A 16,839-nucleotide genomic window follows, 5' to 3' on the forward strand; every position below is an offset into this window, starting at 1 on the left:
TATAATTTTGAAACAGCTTCTACGGCAACGGTGATTTCCCCCCTCTTTTTTTCTTGAAATTTAATTTTTTTTTAAAAAAAAAAACAGATTTCGTTCAACAACTTTAAAGGAGGAAACAATTTCATAGTGGTGGCAAAGGGAAACTTAAAAGCAACTGCAAACATAATGAGGGCTAAAATTAGATAGCTAAGTGCAGTTATTAGACTCAAGAATTTATCCAACATGCTTACAGCAAATTACCCTAAAGCTCAACTACACATCACAAGTACACAAACACAGGCACACACAACTCTGATTTGCCAACAGCCAAGGGGTGCTAAACATTAACTGGTTGGCAACTTTTAAAGTATGTATCACAAACCAATTTTTAATCCAGCCCTTCGCATTCTGTTTATTCATCACCATGCAACAATCCTGTTAGCAGTGCAGAAAACCAGTAAACCCTTGAGATGAGAGGCAGTCAGCAAGTTGTCTTTCAACACTTGTGCTTCCACAAAAAACAGAGGAATCCATGCTACTGACCCTGTTTAGCTGCTGTTGCAATTGTTCCCGCATGGACTCAGGGCAATTATCAAGCTGTGTCTTCTGCTCGGTATAAACCTCCTGAAGCTTTTCTAGTTTTTCCCTCTGAGCATCAAGCTTTATTTTTTCCTGGAGTTTGAACCAGAAAAATAAAGAACAGAATTACCTTCAAACCCAAAGCAGTTGTTAGTGATTCTGATGGCACATGGAGCAGGGTTGAGTGGCGGGGATAGGATCGGTCCTAAAGGTTGTAGCAGGGATGCTTAAACATGCTGGAAGGCTGTGGCTAATTTTCATGTGCCACAGCATAATCTAGGTATCATATTAATAAACCTGGCAGATGCTAAAGAATGGTTAGTTGACATACGTTAACATTTATTGATTATGTCTCAGGTGCACAAAGGCAAGTTCTCCATTGCGAAACAGAGACTCTGAAGATGGATTCAGAAGGCTGGATAAGAGTCACTTCAAAGCTTCCTTAAAAGTGCAGAGGGATGGTAATGCTAGGCTAAAAACCGTATGTTGAAGGATACAGATGCCACATGGCAAACTGTTAAGCAACGACCACTTCGCTTGAGGCAATTTGCATCCACCCTCAAACCTTGGAAACTGAAATAAAATATAAAGGTTTGCTTGGTCCGAATTATTTCATACTTCTCTCTACCATCCATAAAGTTCAGCTCCATTAAGGCTGGAATTTTGCCTCCGTTAAATTTGGACCTTGGAAAGATCAGGTGCTACACATATATAATTTGTGGGTATACTCATCCCCGCTGCACAGTAAATTTCATTAATTAAATTTAGATTTTTCAGAACATGGTACTGGATCTAGGACATTGATTAGTAGAAACGAATCAACTTAAGAGGTGGGTTTGTAATTTGACTGCAATAGTCAGTGTCACAATGCTTTTTTTATATATACAAGAAATGGCATCCTTTAGTACGGTACTTTCAAGATCAATGGGACACTAGCTATTTAGAAATGGAATCAGTAGTATGTTAGTCTTCAAATGAGAGAAGGACAGAAAAGGGTGAGATTTTACAAAGCAAACTAAATAGAATACTACCCAGAATGACACAGAAGTAACAGGCAGAGGGGACGAGAATGATGCTTTTTAATAGTTTATAAGCAGTGAAAGGATGAACTGAGGCACAGCGTATCGGTTTGGAACAGGAAATTCTGTTTCAGAAATCAAACATGCTGAATGAACAGGACTGGCTCAATTCGCCTTAAAGGGAATGCTATAATGACCTCCAATATAAATTTGGCTCTCAAGACATCGAGTCCCTATTTTGAAGATGAAAGGAATTCCATAGTATGCACTTTTCTTTTAATGCAGATTAAAATATGTTAAATTTGTGTCTTTCTGTGTTTCTGATAAGCATGTCATAAGACTTTTGGACTTCTCCAGAACAAAACCTTTTAGACACACAGATCTAGAAAAACATCAATCATTCCATCTAGTTATAAGACTAGATCCTGTCCTATATCTGAAACCATATTTTCAGTAAACAACTCATGTAAGTGTTACAGTTTCAGTTTTCAAATCGGAACTTTTACTGCAGAAGAACAACATACTTCAGACCACAGCATTTTGTTGGGAAAATAGTACAGTCACCAAAGTTCTGCAATTTTTCAAGGCTTTTAAACACACTAATGAAAGAATTGCAGATATGACTCAAGTTGCCAATAAGCAAGCTGTATCAGCTTACATGTGCTCTGCCAGCTGTTTAATTCCTATACTTATGGTTCATGGAATCATAGAATTGCAGAGACGGAAAGGGACGGTGAGGATCATCTCGTCCAACCCCTTGTAAATATGCTAGCGGTTTTATTGCTGCACCACTAGCCCAGATTGCCTCATGCAGTGCCTAAACAACGACTGGTTCAAAATTGATATACACATATATAGAAGGACATGTTCTTATCCTGAGTGCCTCCTCTGAAACAACAAAAGGCACACTGTTCCACTTGTGGTGGACAATACAATGTGCACAGTAATCTTTCACATTAGTTCAAAATTAACCTAATTGTTCATTGTTTTGCTGCAACAACTGCTGGGCTTCATACAGCTGCAACATCAATCTTCGTAGCACATCCAGCTGGATTCCACTCTTTTCATTCACTTACTGTGTTTGTATATTAAGGGGTATATCCATCCTGTAAAACTACAGATGTCCTGGAAACTTTATAGGAATTGGAAGCAGGGACCAACAATAGGATACTTTGTCACACGTACTTTCGGCTGCAAACAACTGCAGTTTCATGCAGGGAAAGTATTTCTTGGACTAGTAAGAACAGTTAAGATTTTCCAGTGCACATAACATTTTTTGTGTGTTTAGGTCCCATCTCTTCCCAACAGACCATTCTAGGTTATTCAGCCCCAGCTCCTGCTAGCATATGGGTGTATGTAAAAATTCATAACAAAATGAAGGAAAGTCACACACTTCAGTAGTTCTGTATGATCATGCACTCTCCACTAGATATCTCTCTTTTTTGCACCAAGATTTCTATAATTTAAAGAATTCTAGGTATTACCTATCTGTATTTACTCCTTTATTTTTCAGATTAGTAGTCTAGCATTCTGCCATCACAAGCACAGAAGGCACTTCACAATTAAAAGCTGTCATCTCAATTACCCTAACACTGGGCTGCTTTAACCTTGATACGCTTTCTTCTTTACTTGTTAGACCCAACATTGACACAGATGCTCTAGACATTCCTCTTGCATTTGCCCCACTCTGACTAAATCCCACCTGGGTGCTTTTTGTCCCAAAGGAGGAAACATGCAGGCATTATATAGGAACCTATATGTTTGTCCTATAGGGCAAACATCAGCTTCAGCAAAGAAAAAAAATAGATAAGTAGTGTATGACCAAAAAAGAAAGAAGGTAAATACCAATAGCTCAATGCCTCTTCACATTCTGCTTCTTCCCATGAATGTGCTATTCCTGGCACTGAAGCCAGCCCTATACAGGGTCAGGGCAGTGGGCGGGTTGGATCATGCCAGTTCCAGCCCCCCTCACAACCCCCAAAGTCTAGGCATTCCACACAGGGACTTCCACACATAGATATGAACCACGTACTTGGTATGCTACATTTTTACACAATGTTCCAATTACACAATTTTCATATGGATGTGTAGGGCCCGCCGGGCTGCTGTTCTTCCCCATGCGCCAAGGGAGACACAAGCACCATTCTCCCTATGCTCATGCTGAAAGTCCGCATAAGGTTTTAATGTCCAGGCTGTCAGTGAAGAGGCTAGCAATGGTAGCAGCCACAACAACTATGTTATCTCTCCAAAGTCATAAGTCACTTGCTGGGAATCACAAGTGGGAAAAGGGCTGTTGTGTTTTGAAGTGCCGTTGCCGGGCTTCTCATAGGCATCTGGTTGGCAGCCACAGTGAGTACAGGCTCTTATGTTCTGAAAGTTTTGCAAGTCTACATCTATACTGCTTTTGTAAGCCAACTGGAGAACTTTCCTTACTGAGTGGCATTTGAACATGGCTAATAAATAAGCACACACTGTTGCCCATGTTGGTTTATATCAGATGTCCTGAGCAGTATAATTCCTGGCTGAGATGAAAAATCCAAAGCAAGGAAGAACTATTTCAGACTTTTATTGCAGCATCCTTATTGAGGTTGCCAATGGGTTTCTAAGGATATTTTCAGCCTAGCAAATAACCTAGCATATTTGATAATTTAAAAAAGGTGCCAGGGAGAGTATGAGGATACTCCTTCAGCAATCACAGTGCAAAACTGTCCCACTGCAAAAAGACAACAGAGAGAATATGGCTTATTTCAAGAAAGAAGCAACCTATTTATTTATCACTGAAAGTGACAAGATGTCCACAGTTTGCTATTCACTGCATGGGAACTGAGGCTATCTAAGACAACCAGTACTCTTTTAACCACAGCAAGAATTGATATATTAAGCATTTATCGCTGACAAGCGTTCTGCAAACAGTCAAGTGACCTTGACCAGTGCTATTTGCTACATGTTGGTTTGGTGCCTAGGACAACAATTACGCAAGATAGATGCATTATTTTTGATCTCCAGTAAGCTTGTATCTGAGATCATAAAGGTCTGTGGAAGCATGGCTTATATTTACAAGACCAATAACCTTATAAACTGGATTACTGCAATCCCACAGAAGCACAAAAACTAAACTGCTGAGCTGCTGAATTGTCTAAACTGTCAGCGGGGACTCTTCTGGGTCCTATCCTTAAATTGCAACAGCATACTTACCCACAAGAAAAATGCAATTCTAGAGCAAGGTTTCAAAGGCAGCCAGACAAATATACATTACAAACGCAAATCTGATTTAGCGATCAATGAAATTCATCTATTTTTATGTAATGTATAGCCACTTTTGTCAGCAAACTTTTTTGTGCAAAATGGGTTCTCCAATTTATTTAACTATATTTATATACTGCCTAAATAAATAAATAAATATCTAAGCAGTTTATATAACATATTCATAAGAAAATCCCAATAAAGTCAAGACATAAAACACATATAGACATAAAGGAATTATCAAATTATCAAAATGTAGCTAAAGTTATCAGTTTTAAAAACATACATAATCAAATAACATGTCTGACTAGGCTTGTCTGAACTAAAATGTTTTTAGCAGGCATCAAAAACAGTACAGTGAAGGTGCCTGTATTTACTAGATGGGTGCAACAAGTCTTGCAAGTCAACAGCTTCTCAAACCTAAGCTTTGCTATTTGATTAAAAGGACTGAGCACCACTCATGATGAAAACACTTCTACCTAGCATCCCTCTAATGCCAGCTGATGTTAAATATTAGCAGTAGTTTATAGCAGCAATAGGAGTGACTTTCCAGCTCTGGTCTATCAGTAGCAGGTTGACAGCTGTGCATATACAATAAGGGAAAGCCAAGTGTAGGCAATCTTTTTTGTTTACTATATGCAGCTATTTCCATTACATTATGCAGATCAATGGAATGATAAAATTGATTGGATTGGATTTCCTGCAGCTCCTGATCTAGGCTGTTGTACTCCCAAAGTAAACCATAAAATATAATAAAGATTCTTGAATATGCTGAGAAGGAAAATACAAGATTTTATGCCTTTGCAATGAAATCTGGGATAAGGGTTATGTCACCAGAGATGTCACAGTAGGCACTGTCTAATAGGTGCCCATATATATTAGAGAGCACCGCCAGTTCTGAAGCTAGAAGGTAGTTCTTTATATGCTATGGCTTAAAATACCTGGGAAATGGTTTGAGCAAAGACTGCGATGGGGCAGGAAAGATGAACACATGTACCATAGGCAATGGCAGAGCTAAATACCACTCTGAACAGCTACTGTCTATTCTGTCTTATGTATAGCCTTAAATACTTTTTCTGCATTTCCAGAGCTTCTATTTCAAACACTCTTCTTTGCTGGGGTAACAGGGAAGCTACAGAGAAAAGCTAGCATAGTTTATTGCACAGTGGTGCTAAATACAAGGCTGTTATTGAGCTCATCTTACAAGGGAAGCAGTTAATTTGGGAGGCTAACAGCTGCATGCTACGGATGGAGAAGGAAACCTGAGACCAAGTGGAAGAGCCATTTCCTTTTTCTTTTTAGGATGCGGTGTCTCAATAAAGAGAGGAATGCTTTTTCTTCAAGCCAAAGCAGCATCTCCTATGGACTCTTAAAAACAACAACACCAAGCACAAAATAATTTGAATCCTCTCTATTAAAATAAATATTCACTAGCGCAAACATTTCTATTGAATGTGTTTTGTGCTATTCAGCTATGAATGTGATGCATGTTGATATGTGCAAGAACTATGTTTTATAGAACAAAAAAGTGCAAGTGGAAGACATATGAATAATCAGCAGCTGGCTCTATCCTGTACCTCCAAAACCTTTCACAATTTCCAGACAGAGAACTATATAATGTTCCAACTTTGCACATCACAGTAAGCTGTGGTTTGTGGCTTACCACGAGCAAGTAGTATGCTAGTGCACACTATCCAAATTGCTGCCACTTTGCTCCTCTTCTGGGATGGAGAGCAAGCCATGAAGCTTGGCTTATCAATATGCACAAATTCAGAATCATGCTTTACTTTTTCCTGCTCAAACCATGATCACGAAGCCAAGGTTTGTTCTTGGCTTCCTGAGTGTCCGTCTTCCTGGCCTGTTGCTCATGATCATGCAAGCTAAGGTGCAAAACTGATGCAATGAGGCAGACTAGCATACCGCTTCTGCATGGTAAGCTATGATCTGGGCTGACGTCCAGTTTCATGATTATCACATGGAACAAGCAACAAAATGATTCATATCCCCCAGCCTGTCAAATTAGATCTCGACAGGATGCTAGGACTTTTGCAATATTTTTGTTTAAAGCAGGGGTGAATCTCCACACCTCTTTAATACATTTGTCCAGCATTCAACCAGAGAACAATAGTTTCCTTTATCTCCTCTTTATGTTATGCAGGACTTTGTGGGGTTTTTTTTTTTTACTGACAACTACATCTGCAGTCCTTTGCACAACTTAGGCATTTTGTTAATGGCAGGAAAAGACTCAGATTTAATGGGACACACCACGCAGCTATAAACAAGTAACACGGGAAGTTGTAAACGAGACAGTTACAAAACCCTGAACAGCAGTTTGTGATGCTAGTAAAGAATCAGAATTTTTCTCTGGCACTTAGGAAGTCCTAAAATGCATGCACATGCGCAGTTTAGAGGATCTCGTGGAGCAGCCAATCCCATACTGACTACATACCCTTTGATGCCGGAAAGGAACCCACAAGCTTAGCCAAGAATCCAGCTGGGAACTGGCCCAGATCAAACTCCTGTTTCTTAGCGCTGCCGCCACCAACCTCCATTTCCTTCCCCTAGTCACGAGAGGTCTTTTTCCACCCAGGTGAACATGCATGATAGAGATTGCAGCTCACTGTTTTCCTTTCCACTAGATCTTTGCTATTAGGAAGAGCTGGGAGATCCTGACCAGGAGATAAGCAGCAACTGAGAAATGGAAGCGGCAGAGGTCCAGCGGCAGGGGGAAGTTAAGAACCACAGCCCATCCTGGATACCCTTCCCTTCCTCTCTGGCAGCTGTGACCGTGTCAAATATCACCGTCAAGAGTCGCTGCTTGGATTCCCAGCTGTAGCTGGAAGCTGTGAATCCTATCTGTTCCCTACACATGCACAAACAAGGCAAGGAACTTCTTTCCTACAGGGGAAATTCCACTGAGTACACCTGTTTTCACCAGTCTCATCTTATATCAAAGCCATTTTCCACTGGGAAGATAATTCCATATAAGCTACACTATGGGAAAAGGGCATTTTATACATGTCTAAGAAATACAACCTGTATAACTGCATAGAGCCTAAATATAATTTTAGGAAAGTTCTGGAAATATGAAAGTCAGGTCTGAACTGCAAAAAAATAAATATGTCACCCCAAATAAGCTATAACTGAGATGGCTGGGCAAAGTAATGTATTCTGTCTCCTACCTTAGGGCTGGATCACGTGAAGTTCAGGTCTAATGCTTTACATTCCCATTAGCAATATGATTCTATAAACTGATATTAAATTTATAACAGAAGCACTCACTAAGCTTACTACCCACTGGCATTGTCAGGTGGTTGGCCAAGACTTTATAAACCATGGCTTATAAACTGGTTTATAAACCATGGTTTATAAAGCCAGGATAAGCACAATAGACATATGCTCCTCCCTCACCCCTCCTTTCAACATCAAGATACAGTGGTACCTCGAGTTACAAACGCCTCGGGTTACAGACGCTTCAGGTTACAAACTCCGCTAATCTGGAAGAGTTACCTCGAGTTGAGAACTTTGCCCCGGGATGAGAATGGAAATCGTGTGCCTCATTAGCGAAAGCACACCTCTAGTTAAGAACAGTTTCAGGTTAAGAATGGACCTCCAGAACAAATTAAGTTCGTAACTAGAGGTACCACTGTACTGGCTTACATTAGGCCAGAGTTCCCTGTGCATTTGAAATGGGAAACTGACCTTAATTAAGGATAACAAACCAGAAGAATAAGCTTAACTTAGGCCTCATGTGAAGCCCTCCAAGATCCTCCATCTGGCTTTCAAGATTCCTCCCAGGCCACACCTTTCACAAACACTGCTCGGCACCCTTCCTAGAGTGCTTCGGCCTAGCTGGAATGTGTTCTTGATCTGAGATTACTGCATCTTGTTTGTCAGGATGCAGAGATGCATCTCTCTGTGTAGAAACCTCCAACGTCCGCATGGCTAGAACGTGCAGAAGTAAGATTCACATCTTAAGCTCTGACCCCTTCCCACCACTAGCATGTGGCAACTCTGCCCCATGAAGGAATACAGTCCACAGCCTGGAAAAGGATCCCCACACCTAGGATAAAATATTATAAAATGATCCATAATGTGAAGATTTAAACACTCAAGGTCATCCAAAGAAAGAGATTAATGACAGATTCTAGGCAGATAGAGCAAAGTGTATATAGTCCCACCACCTAACATAACTTATGGAACTCATTGCCACATGATGTGATGATGGCTACTAGTTTAGAGAAAGTCATGGAAGAGGATATGCCTGTCTATATGGCTGTGAGGCACCTCCATGTTCAGGGAATGTATGTTGCTTTCATGCCTTGGATGTGGACTTGCCAGCAGCATCCTAGAGGCATTGTGTTGGCTCTATGGACCTTTGACTTAATGCAGCAAAGCTCTTCTTTTGTACTAATTGTCTGTCCTACGAACATTTATCCAAGCTCCACTGATTCTTCATCTTTTATTCCACATTAGCAAATAGTACACAGCCTAAATTCAGTGGTAGTCTCATAATGCTGGCATTTTTTTTTGCTGACGTTGAATTTAGTCTTCAAGTAAACTAGGTTCAATTTTATTCAAAACATTTTAACTTAATATAACCTACTCAGGTGGTTGTGAATGTGCAGTTAACCTTTCAATTGCTGCAGAACAATGGGATTTGCTTTGCAGTAAATTACTGTGAAAGCATAAGTGGTTCAATATTCTTCAGCGTGTTGTATCGTGTCTATGGTCTTTGATGTAGATGAATAAGATTACAAGTAATATGAAAATTCTCCCTTTAGTCTATTTTAAGCATGCAGATGGAAAGCTGATTATGTTTTCATTCATGATATCTCTTAAGAATTTCACAAGCTTCTGAAGCAGGTGTCCTTAAACAGTCAGATGACTTTGCATAAGACTTCCTGTCAAACAGGTGCCTAGATCAGCAATTAATTCCAGTCTTAACTCTTTCCATAAACATCAAGCTATCACCACCGCAAAACAGACCTGCCATCATTTGTGCTATATATTTTTATGAATGAAATGGTTTTGTCTTTCATAAGTTGTACACAGATATCATTTCACTATTCACAAATCTCCATTCACTGGTGGAAGAGATCAGAACAGCTGTTCAGAAGTGAACATCAATACCAGAAAACGGAATACAAGTGGGGAAATGATACCACATGGGCTTTAAAGCTGAAGGAAGATACTGAAGGAGTCAAAATGATACATGGGAAGGATGCAGGTGTGAACTACAGCTGCTCCTTACAACTACCGTATTTACTCGAGTGTAAGGTGCACCTTTTTTGGCCAAATTATGTCACGAAAATTAGGGTGTGCATTAGGTTTGATGGCACATTAGATTCACGTCAATACAGTATCATCAAACCATTTGTAAACCACTAGAAACTAGAAGCTACAAAACCATTTCTTCCAATGGTTCTTTTAGGAACAGCATGTTAAAAAACAGAACTTACAGAGCAATCCTAACTAGTGCATCTCCTACATACATTAAGCTGCAATCTAAATATGTTGTTGTTGTTGTTTAGTCGTTTAGTCGTGTCCGACTCTTCGTGACCCCATGGACCAGAGCACGCCAGGCACTCCTGTCTTCCACTGCCGCCCACAGTTTGGTCAAACTCTAAATATATACTATAATATAATACAATAATATATATAATAATGTATAAATAATGTATATATAATAAAATTATATTATTATTTCTAACTGCTAACGGTTGTGAAGGCAGTGTAAATCTTCTCTCCGTTGGGTGAATTTTAGTTACAGGCATCCTAATTTGGCCCATGAAACTGTCTTTCCACAGCCATACACACTGAACCTCATAGAACATCAGGACAGATGTGGGATGGCTAAAGCTGCAGCTGCAAATGAACAAGCAGGAGCCTCGCAATGTGCTCTAGATGGTTTCTCTGCAAGCAGAGCTTGCATTCAGCAGCTTTTAAATTTGATGCCAAATGCATGCTCCATTGAGGTAAGTTCCATACAAGAGTTCCCAATAGGAGGACCGATGTAAGAGGACTGCTGAAAGGGTATGCACATCACTTCTCACATTCCTAAAAGCTATGGCCATGGGGTATTTTTTTTTACTGGCACACAACTTTGGACCTAATTTAGTGATTATGTAGATTCTCATTTTTACATAATCTTGAATTTCTGGAATGTGACAACATTTCATTAAAATGTTACAGTATTTGCACATTGGCTTCCACATTACACAAAAAATGATTTAATGTAATTCCATGTTCAATGCTCTTTTGCAATTTCGATTTTTGTTTCCTTTTGTCCCTTCAGTATTCTGTAGCAGGTTATCAAAACATGTTTAGGAGAGCAAATTACAGGCATACAAAATTTAATGTACTTAAGCTAAAAATATGTAGCCATGTGAGGTAAATAAAATTCTCAAGATTTTCACCACTATGAAGGAAACCCATTGCAGATGACATTATTAAAATTGCTGAACATGCACAGTAAGAAAAAGACTGTAGACACCACATTAAAATGCAGAGAAAATCTCACTGAATTTAATTTGACTTACTCCCAGGTAACTGCAAATGATTGCAGCGTTCGTTCTCATTCTTCCTAATTCAACACGTTGTGTGTTCTCTTAATAACTGTGTGTTTCTTCAATAAGTAACTAATTATAGCATCAATGCCCAACAAAACCCATACTAAGTTCAAGTTATCTTTCTTTTTTAATTTCCACAACTCTAGCCAGCAGCCAGCAAGTGGCTTCTAAATTAGTTCACATAATTTGTTATTTCATCTTAAAACAATGCACCATGACACACTATTTTCTTTTGAAAATACCAGTTACTGAAATTCCAGTTCTGCACAAAAATATAATTAAAACTGGGATACCATAACTTTATTTACCTTGGTCTTTTCACCAATGGCATTTCTCTCCAGCTCGGCTATCTTCCTGTTTAAATGATCCAGTATTTCCTTCTCCTTGAGAAGTTCAGCTGTTTCAGATTTCTGCTCCCCATCCAATAGGGCACATTCCATATCCATCTAAGAACACGAAAAAAAATTCTCAGCCTCAATTCAGCTCACAAAGAAATACTGACACACACTTTTTGAAGGCCTATTCATGCATGCTGCATATTTTAAAACACGCTGTGATGCAAAGCCACATTACCTTCTCTTGAGATAGTTTAAGACATGTACAAAAACAGCATGCTATTGAAAACAGAATCCAAAGTTGGCATTTTTTCAAGAACTTTCTAGTCCTTCTGCTTCTGTCTGCTTGTAGTATTTTCACTTCCTCATACACGTTGTTATGTTGATTCCTTTTGCAACAGCTGCTCCCCCTTTACTAAGGTTATTCACTAGGAACTGAGTGATTTGCAGGTTGTTTTTGGCAATGTGAGATCCCAAGTAAAGCAGTATTCAGAAGGGATTTATAATTTAATGGTGCCATTCATTTCCTTATGTTTTGGCTATGGCAGATACCTCTGCAGTACTCCCAATTAATACTTTGCAGTTCATATTGGCAAATTTTCATCATTACTTACATGACTCTGCAATCCTAAACACACTTTCTAGAGGGTAAGCCCCCTTGAATATAGTGCGGTTTATAGATTAGGCTGACGCGGGTGGCGCTCGGGGACGTGGGTGGCGCTGTGGGTAGAAGCCTCAGCGCCTAGGGCTTGCCGATCGAAAGGTCGGCGGTTCGAATCCCCGCGGCGGGGTGCGCTCCCATTGCTCAGTCCCAGCGCCTGCCAACCTAGCAGTTCGAAAGCACCCCCGGGTGCAAGTAGATAAATAGGGATCGCTTACTAGCGGGAAGGTAAACGGCGTTTCCGTGTGCTGCTCTGGCTCACCAGAGCAGCGATGTCACGCTGGCCACGTGACCCGGAAGTGTCTCCGAACAGCGCTGGCCCCTGGCCTCTTAAGTGAGATGGGCGCACAACCCCAGAGTCTGTCAAGACTGGCCCGTACGGGCAGGGGTACCTTTACCTTTTTATAGATTAGGCACCAAGATCCAAGCTGTTGTCTCAATGAGGATCACCAACCCCCCTCCCCAAGCTGCTATAGCACCCTTCGCTTGGATGTGCTACTGGGCTGTTATTTGCATGGGACTAAAAATAAATGCTAACACCCAATGCTAAGGAGTGTGGCCAGCAGGTATATCAGCATCATGAGTACAGCTACTGTAAAAGGCACATTCTTGCTATGCCTTCCATAGCTGTCAACTTTTCCCTTTTCTTGCGAGGAATCCTATTCAGAATAAGGGAATTTCCCTTAAAAAAGGGGAAAGTTGACAGCTATGGTGCCTTCATGTGTTCACAAAATACATGCGGTGGCATGATGACCACTGTACCACGGGCAGGGTACCCTTTTGGCCCAGTTGAACAGATGGTTATCTCCCCACCAAGCCATATGCCAACTTTGACAGGTGGGCAGAGCCACCTGTCAATCATCAGCTGATAGGCAGGTGAGCATGGCTTGGGGGGAAATGGGGGGGCCAATTTGGACCCACCAGAAGACGAGGTCTGATCCATGGGCTAGCGGCTCTCTAGCCTTGTTTCACACCAACCAACATTTCAGTAATCAGATGAATGTGTTTTATGTACACCTGCAGCTTCCTGCAGCAAGATAGAGGCTCAAATCTAATCAGATAAAAACAAAGAAAATACTTTCTATACCTCCCTAGAGGACTCATCCATCTGATCATTTAAATCTTTGACCTTCTGTTCAAGTTCTTCCAAGTTATTCAGTATTATAATGCGCTGTTCTTCCATCTGATTAAGCTCCAGTGATCTTTGTTCATCACTTATGCACTCTGGTGTCTGAAAGAACAACAAGGAAGTGTTGTTACTTTTTAAAAATACAAGTTCCCAAAATGTACGTTTTCTCATTGCTCTACCCCCACCCCAACAACTGCTCTTAGTATTGTCTAAAAATACCAGGCCCAAAACATTGCTTATGCCAGCAGATTTTTAAGAACAACAGCAGCAAAATTACACTTTATAAATCAGATTTTCCCCCTCCTTTGTTAATACTGTTTCCTCATATTCCTCAAAGGTGCTGTTTCAAAACTCCTAACCGTTTACCTATTGGACAATACGGGAAGATACAAAAACTAGTGTCAAGGCTATTTTCTGAGCAACAATCTTCTGCATCCTGTGTTTTTTTTCCTGGGGGAGATGCAGGGGTACACATACTCCTAAACAGTTTGTGAATCTCTGTACTTTTGTCCACTTACTGTATTTATTTTCCCCGATTTGAACTATAAAATGGTGATTTTCTTGAGTCAAAATGAGAGTACCCCTAAACATTTTTTTTATAGAAAGAAAAGCACTGCCTGCATCAAACTGCTTTAAACCCTAGCACAGGCAGAGACTGATAGCACAACAATCAATGCAAGTTTATTCACACATTGCCTGTGCTTAGGACTGCATCCCTGGTGTCCTGACTATGGCTTTTGTGTTCCAAAGAGGGCTGGTTAGTCTTCAGAGGGCAAGTTACTTGCATAAGGTCACAAGCATATTTCTCAGTATCAGAACTACACCCAGGACTCAGTTCCTATTCTCCATCCTTTGCCTTATATTACTAAACCGTATGTCCTTCTCTCAGACGTCGATTAAGCAATACAGTTTTGGAGCTGCAACTCTGGCATTTTAGAACAAATAATGAATTGCATTCAAGTGATCACTGCTATTGCTATTAACATAATATAACAGATTTCTTTTTTTAATGAACTGTACTCCTTACTAGCACTAGTAATCCTAACAGGAAAGCCCCCTTTTCACAAGAATCCCTGCTCAGCTATTTCTAACACTGCAGCTTGGGTTTCACCTTCCTAGCGGAGAATTAACAACAGGGCTCCTCACTTATAGGAGGCAAAGTATAATCACAAGGAAGAGATGCAAGACCACAATCCTGTAAAAATAAAGGGGGGCACATTATAATCAAGTAGAGGAGGCACATGAAGAAGGGACTAGATGATTACTGCAGGGTGTGGGTCAGTTCATATAGCAGTATAGCACTTCACCCCAGGAACAGCACTATGTGCTTTGAAAGGGAAAGAAGTATAAAGGTGGCATGGAACAATTCCATACATTTCTCTCTCCTTATGAAGAACGTTCCAAGAGGGACAAACTAACAGGACTGTTCCTCATTCTCAGCCTAACCCAGTTGGTCACTGCTGCAACAATAATACATTTTTTCTTATACGATTCCCTTTTCACCAACAATACACAGCAGCATCTGCCTCCTGCGAGCTCTGTGCAGAGCGTTTTAACTTCTGAAAAATTAGTATGCTGATCCCATGATAGCACAACACTTCTACTAAGACCTGAAGATTCAGGGTTCAATTTTTCTAAAAAGTCAATTCCGATCTCTTCGGGGTGTCGAAAAAACTGCAGCCTGGATTCCCCTCTCTTTCTGCCCTCCCAAAACCATTAGCAGTCTGCTAATCGTAGCTCAGTGGGATGTGCAGTGCTTGCGTTGACAGTTCCAGGCACCATGCCATTCTCTAGTACAGGATACTATAAGGTCTAAAGGGCTCGAGGATGTGAATTCACTTTTCTCATCCTAGTTTTCCTTTACCAGCTGACATTCAACATTCTGTGTTTCCTGGAGGCAACTGAGCACACCCGGACATCATGAACCCTCTCTTTCAAATAGCATCACACCACACTTGTGGACAGTTCAACGAAGACCACTTTGAGAGAGAGAAGAGTAGTTATTGCCCCCTTTTTATTTTCTCTCTCTCTAGAAAAAAGTAACGTCCAGAGGCATAAGAAAGGTCTAACTGACAGCTACTTGTTGTTTCATTTGGACCATATGTCAGCATTGAAAAGAAAAGAAGTCACCAGCTTTTATTTTTGAATATTGATTGGGTTGCATATTTTGCAATGGCTTCACTTCCCATCCGTTGCGCTGATTGGTGCCAAGGGGACTGTGCACTTCCTGGATGCTGCCACAGTGTGGCAGCCTTGAATGTAGCCTGCACTACTATATGAACTGGGCTCTCTTTCTTTGGTTGTCCAACAGTGATGGCAGCTGAAAACCAAGTAGGCCCTCCCCCTGGCAGTGGCAGTCAGTCACTAACAAACAGCATTGGGACCTGTCCGTGAAGAGGAAGTTGGTGCTGTTCAGAAAAGAACTTACAAGGTGTTAGTTTGCACTTATCTGGATTGTAGCCTCAAAACTGGCATTTCTAAGCTAAACATATATATAAATGCAGGTTTGCGATTGAAACTTGTGGATTTTAACTATTTCTCATGGTAACTGTTCTAACACAGAACGGGATCCCCAGCCAGTTTGTCTTATAAAGTATTTGCCATTACCTTGGACATGATGCTCAGGTAGGACGATTCATTGGCACTCTTCAAGAAGGGAGAAGAAGGTAAGGGTGATGTTGTCCTGTTGTCACCTAAATGTTTATTTGTTCTCATCCCTCTGGGAGTAAAGAATCCCATAGCATTTTGACCTAGATCACTGAACTCAGAGAAGTCAGAATCTCCAGTTGGTATCTGTAAGTGATTTCTGAATCTTGTTTCGGGAGTCATCTGAGAATCGTCAAAGACAGAATCTTCCTCAGATACCTGAAGCTTTTCAAGTTCTTTATTGATTTTCTGAACATCGGCTACAGTTGTGACAGTGGCAGGATCACTGTCTGGCTTGGAATATTCTGCACACAGGTTAAGAATGGTCTCCAGCCGCTGACGCTCCTAATATTTGAAAGAAGCAATGAAAACCATTAAAGGTGAGGGCTAGGATACATGCAGAAATTAATATTAGCGTCAAACTGAATGAAAAAGATACTTAAAAACTAGCACATTGATCCTGAATCCTATATCCTAGAATGTAGACATCATGGATTTCAATCTAACATTCTTCTAATTAGCAAGCAAAGCATGCATACTTTATAAATTTAAGCAAGCAACATGCAAAAGTCATGCAAGGCATAAACTTTCAGTAAATTATGAACACTCACAGAAAACAATGGACTTCAGAAGGGCAAATCTTCTAAATGAACATTTGTGGTAATGCAAATGTTAG

The 16,839-nt window shown here is 40.4% G+C and overlaps 1 protein-coding gene and 1 long non-coding RNA gene across 19 annotated transcripts in view; one reads left to right on the plus strand and one right to left on the minus strand.

The window, feature by feature from the left end:
• The window catches only part of LOC310843890, a 435,627-nt gene that overhangs the window by 32,254 nt on the left and 386,534 nt on the right, over positions 1-16,839 (plus strand). The window lies entirely within an intron of this gene.
• Positions 1-16,839, minus strand: part of PHLDB2 (pleckstrin homology like domain family B member 2) — a 74,145-nt gene that overhangs the window by 25,343 nt on the left and 31,963 nt on the right. For 12 of the 18 annotated variants that reach the window (XM_083736078.1, XM_083736081.1, XM_083736072.1 and 9 more), the window contains 4 exons: positions 16,125-16,508; positions 13,476-13,619; positions 11,701-11,838; positions 523-651 (listed from right to left, as the gene is read on the minus strand). In XM_083736078.1, coding sequence (XP_083592204.1) covers positions 523-651; positions 11,701-11,838; positions 13,476-13,619; positions 16,125-16,508 — 795 coding nt within the window. The remainder of the gene's footprint in view (positions 1-522; positions 652-11,700; positions 11,839-13,475; positions 13,620-16,124; positions 16,509-16,839) is intronic. The other 6 variants (XM_083736075.1, XM_083736085.1, XM_083736077.1 and 3 more) reach the window with 1 other exon arrangement.

This window comes from Podarcis gaigeae, assembly GCF_964106915.1.
Source record: "Podarcis gaigeae genome assembly, chromosome: 4".
NCBI classification, from domain to species: domain Eukaryota; kingdom Metazoa; phylum Chordata; class Lepidosauria; order Squamata; family Lacertidae; genus Podarcis; species Podarcis gaigeae.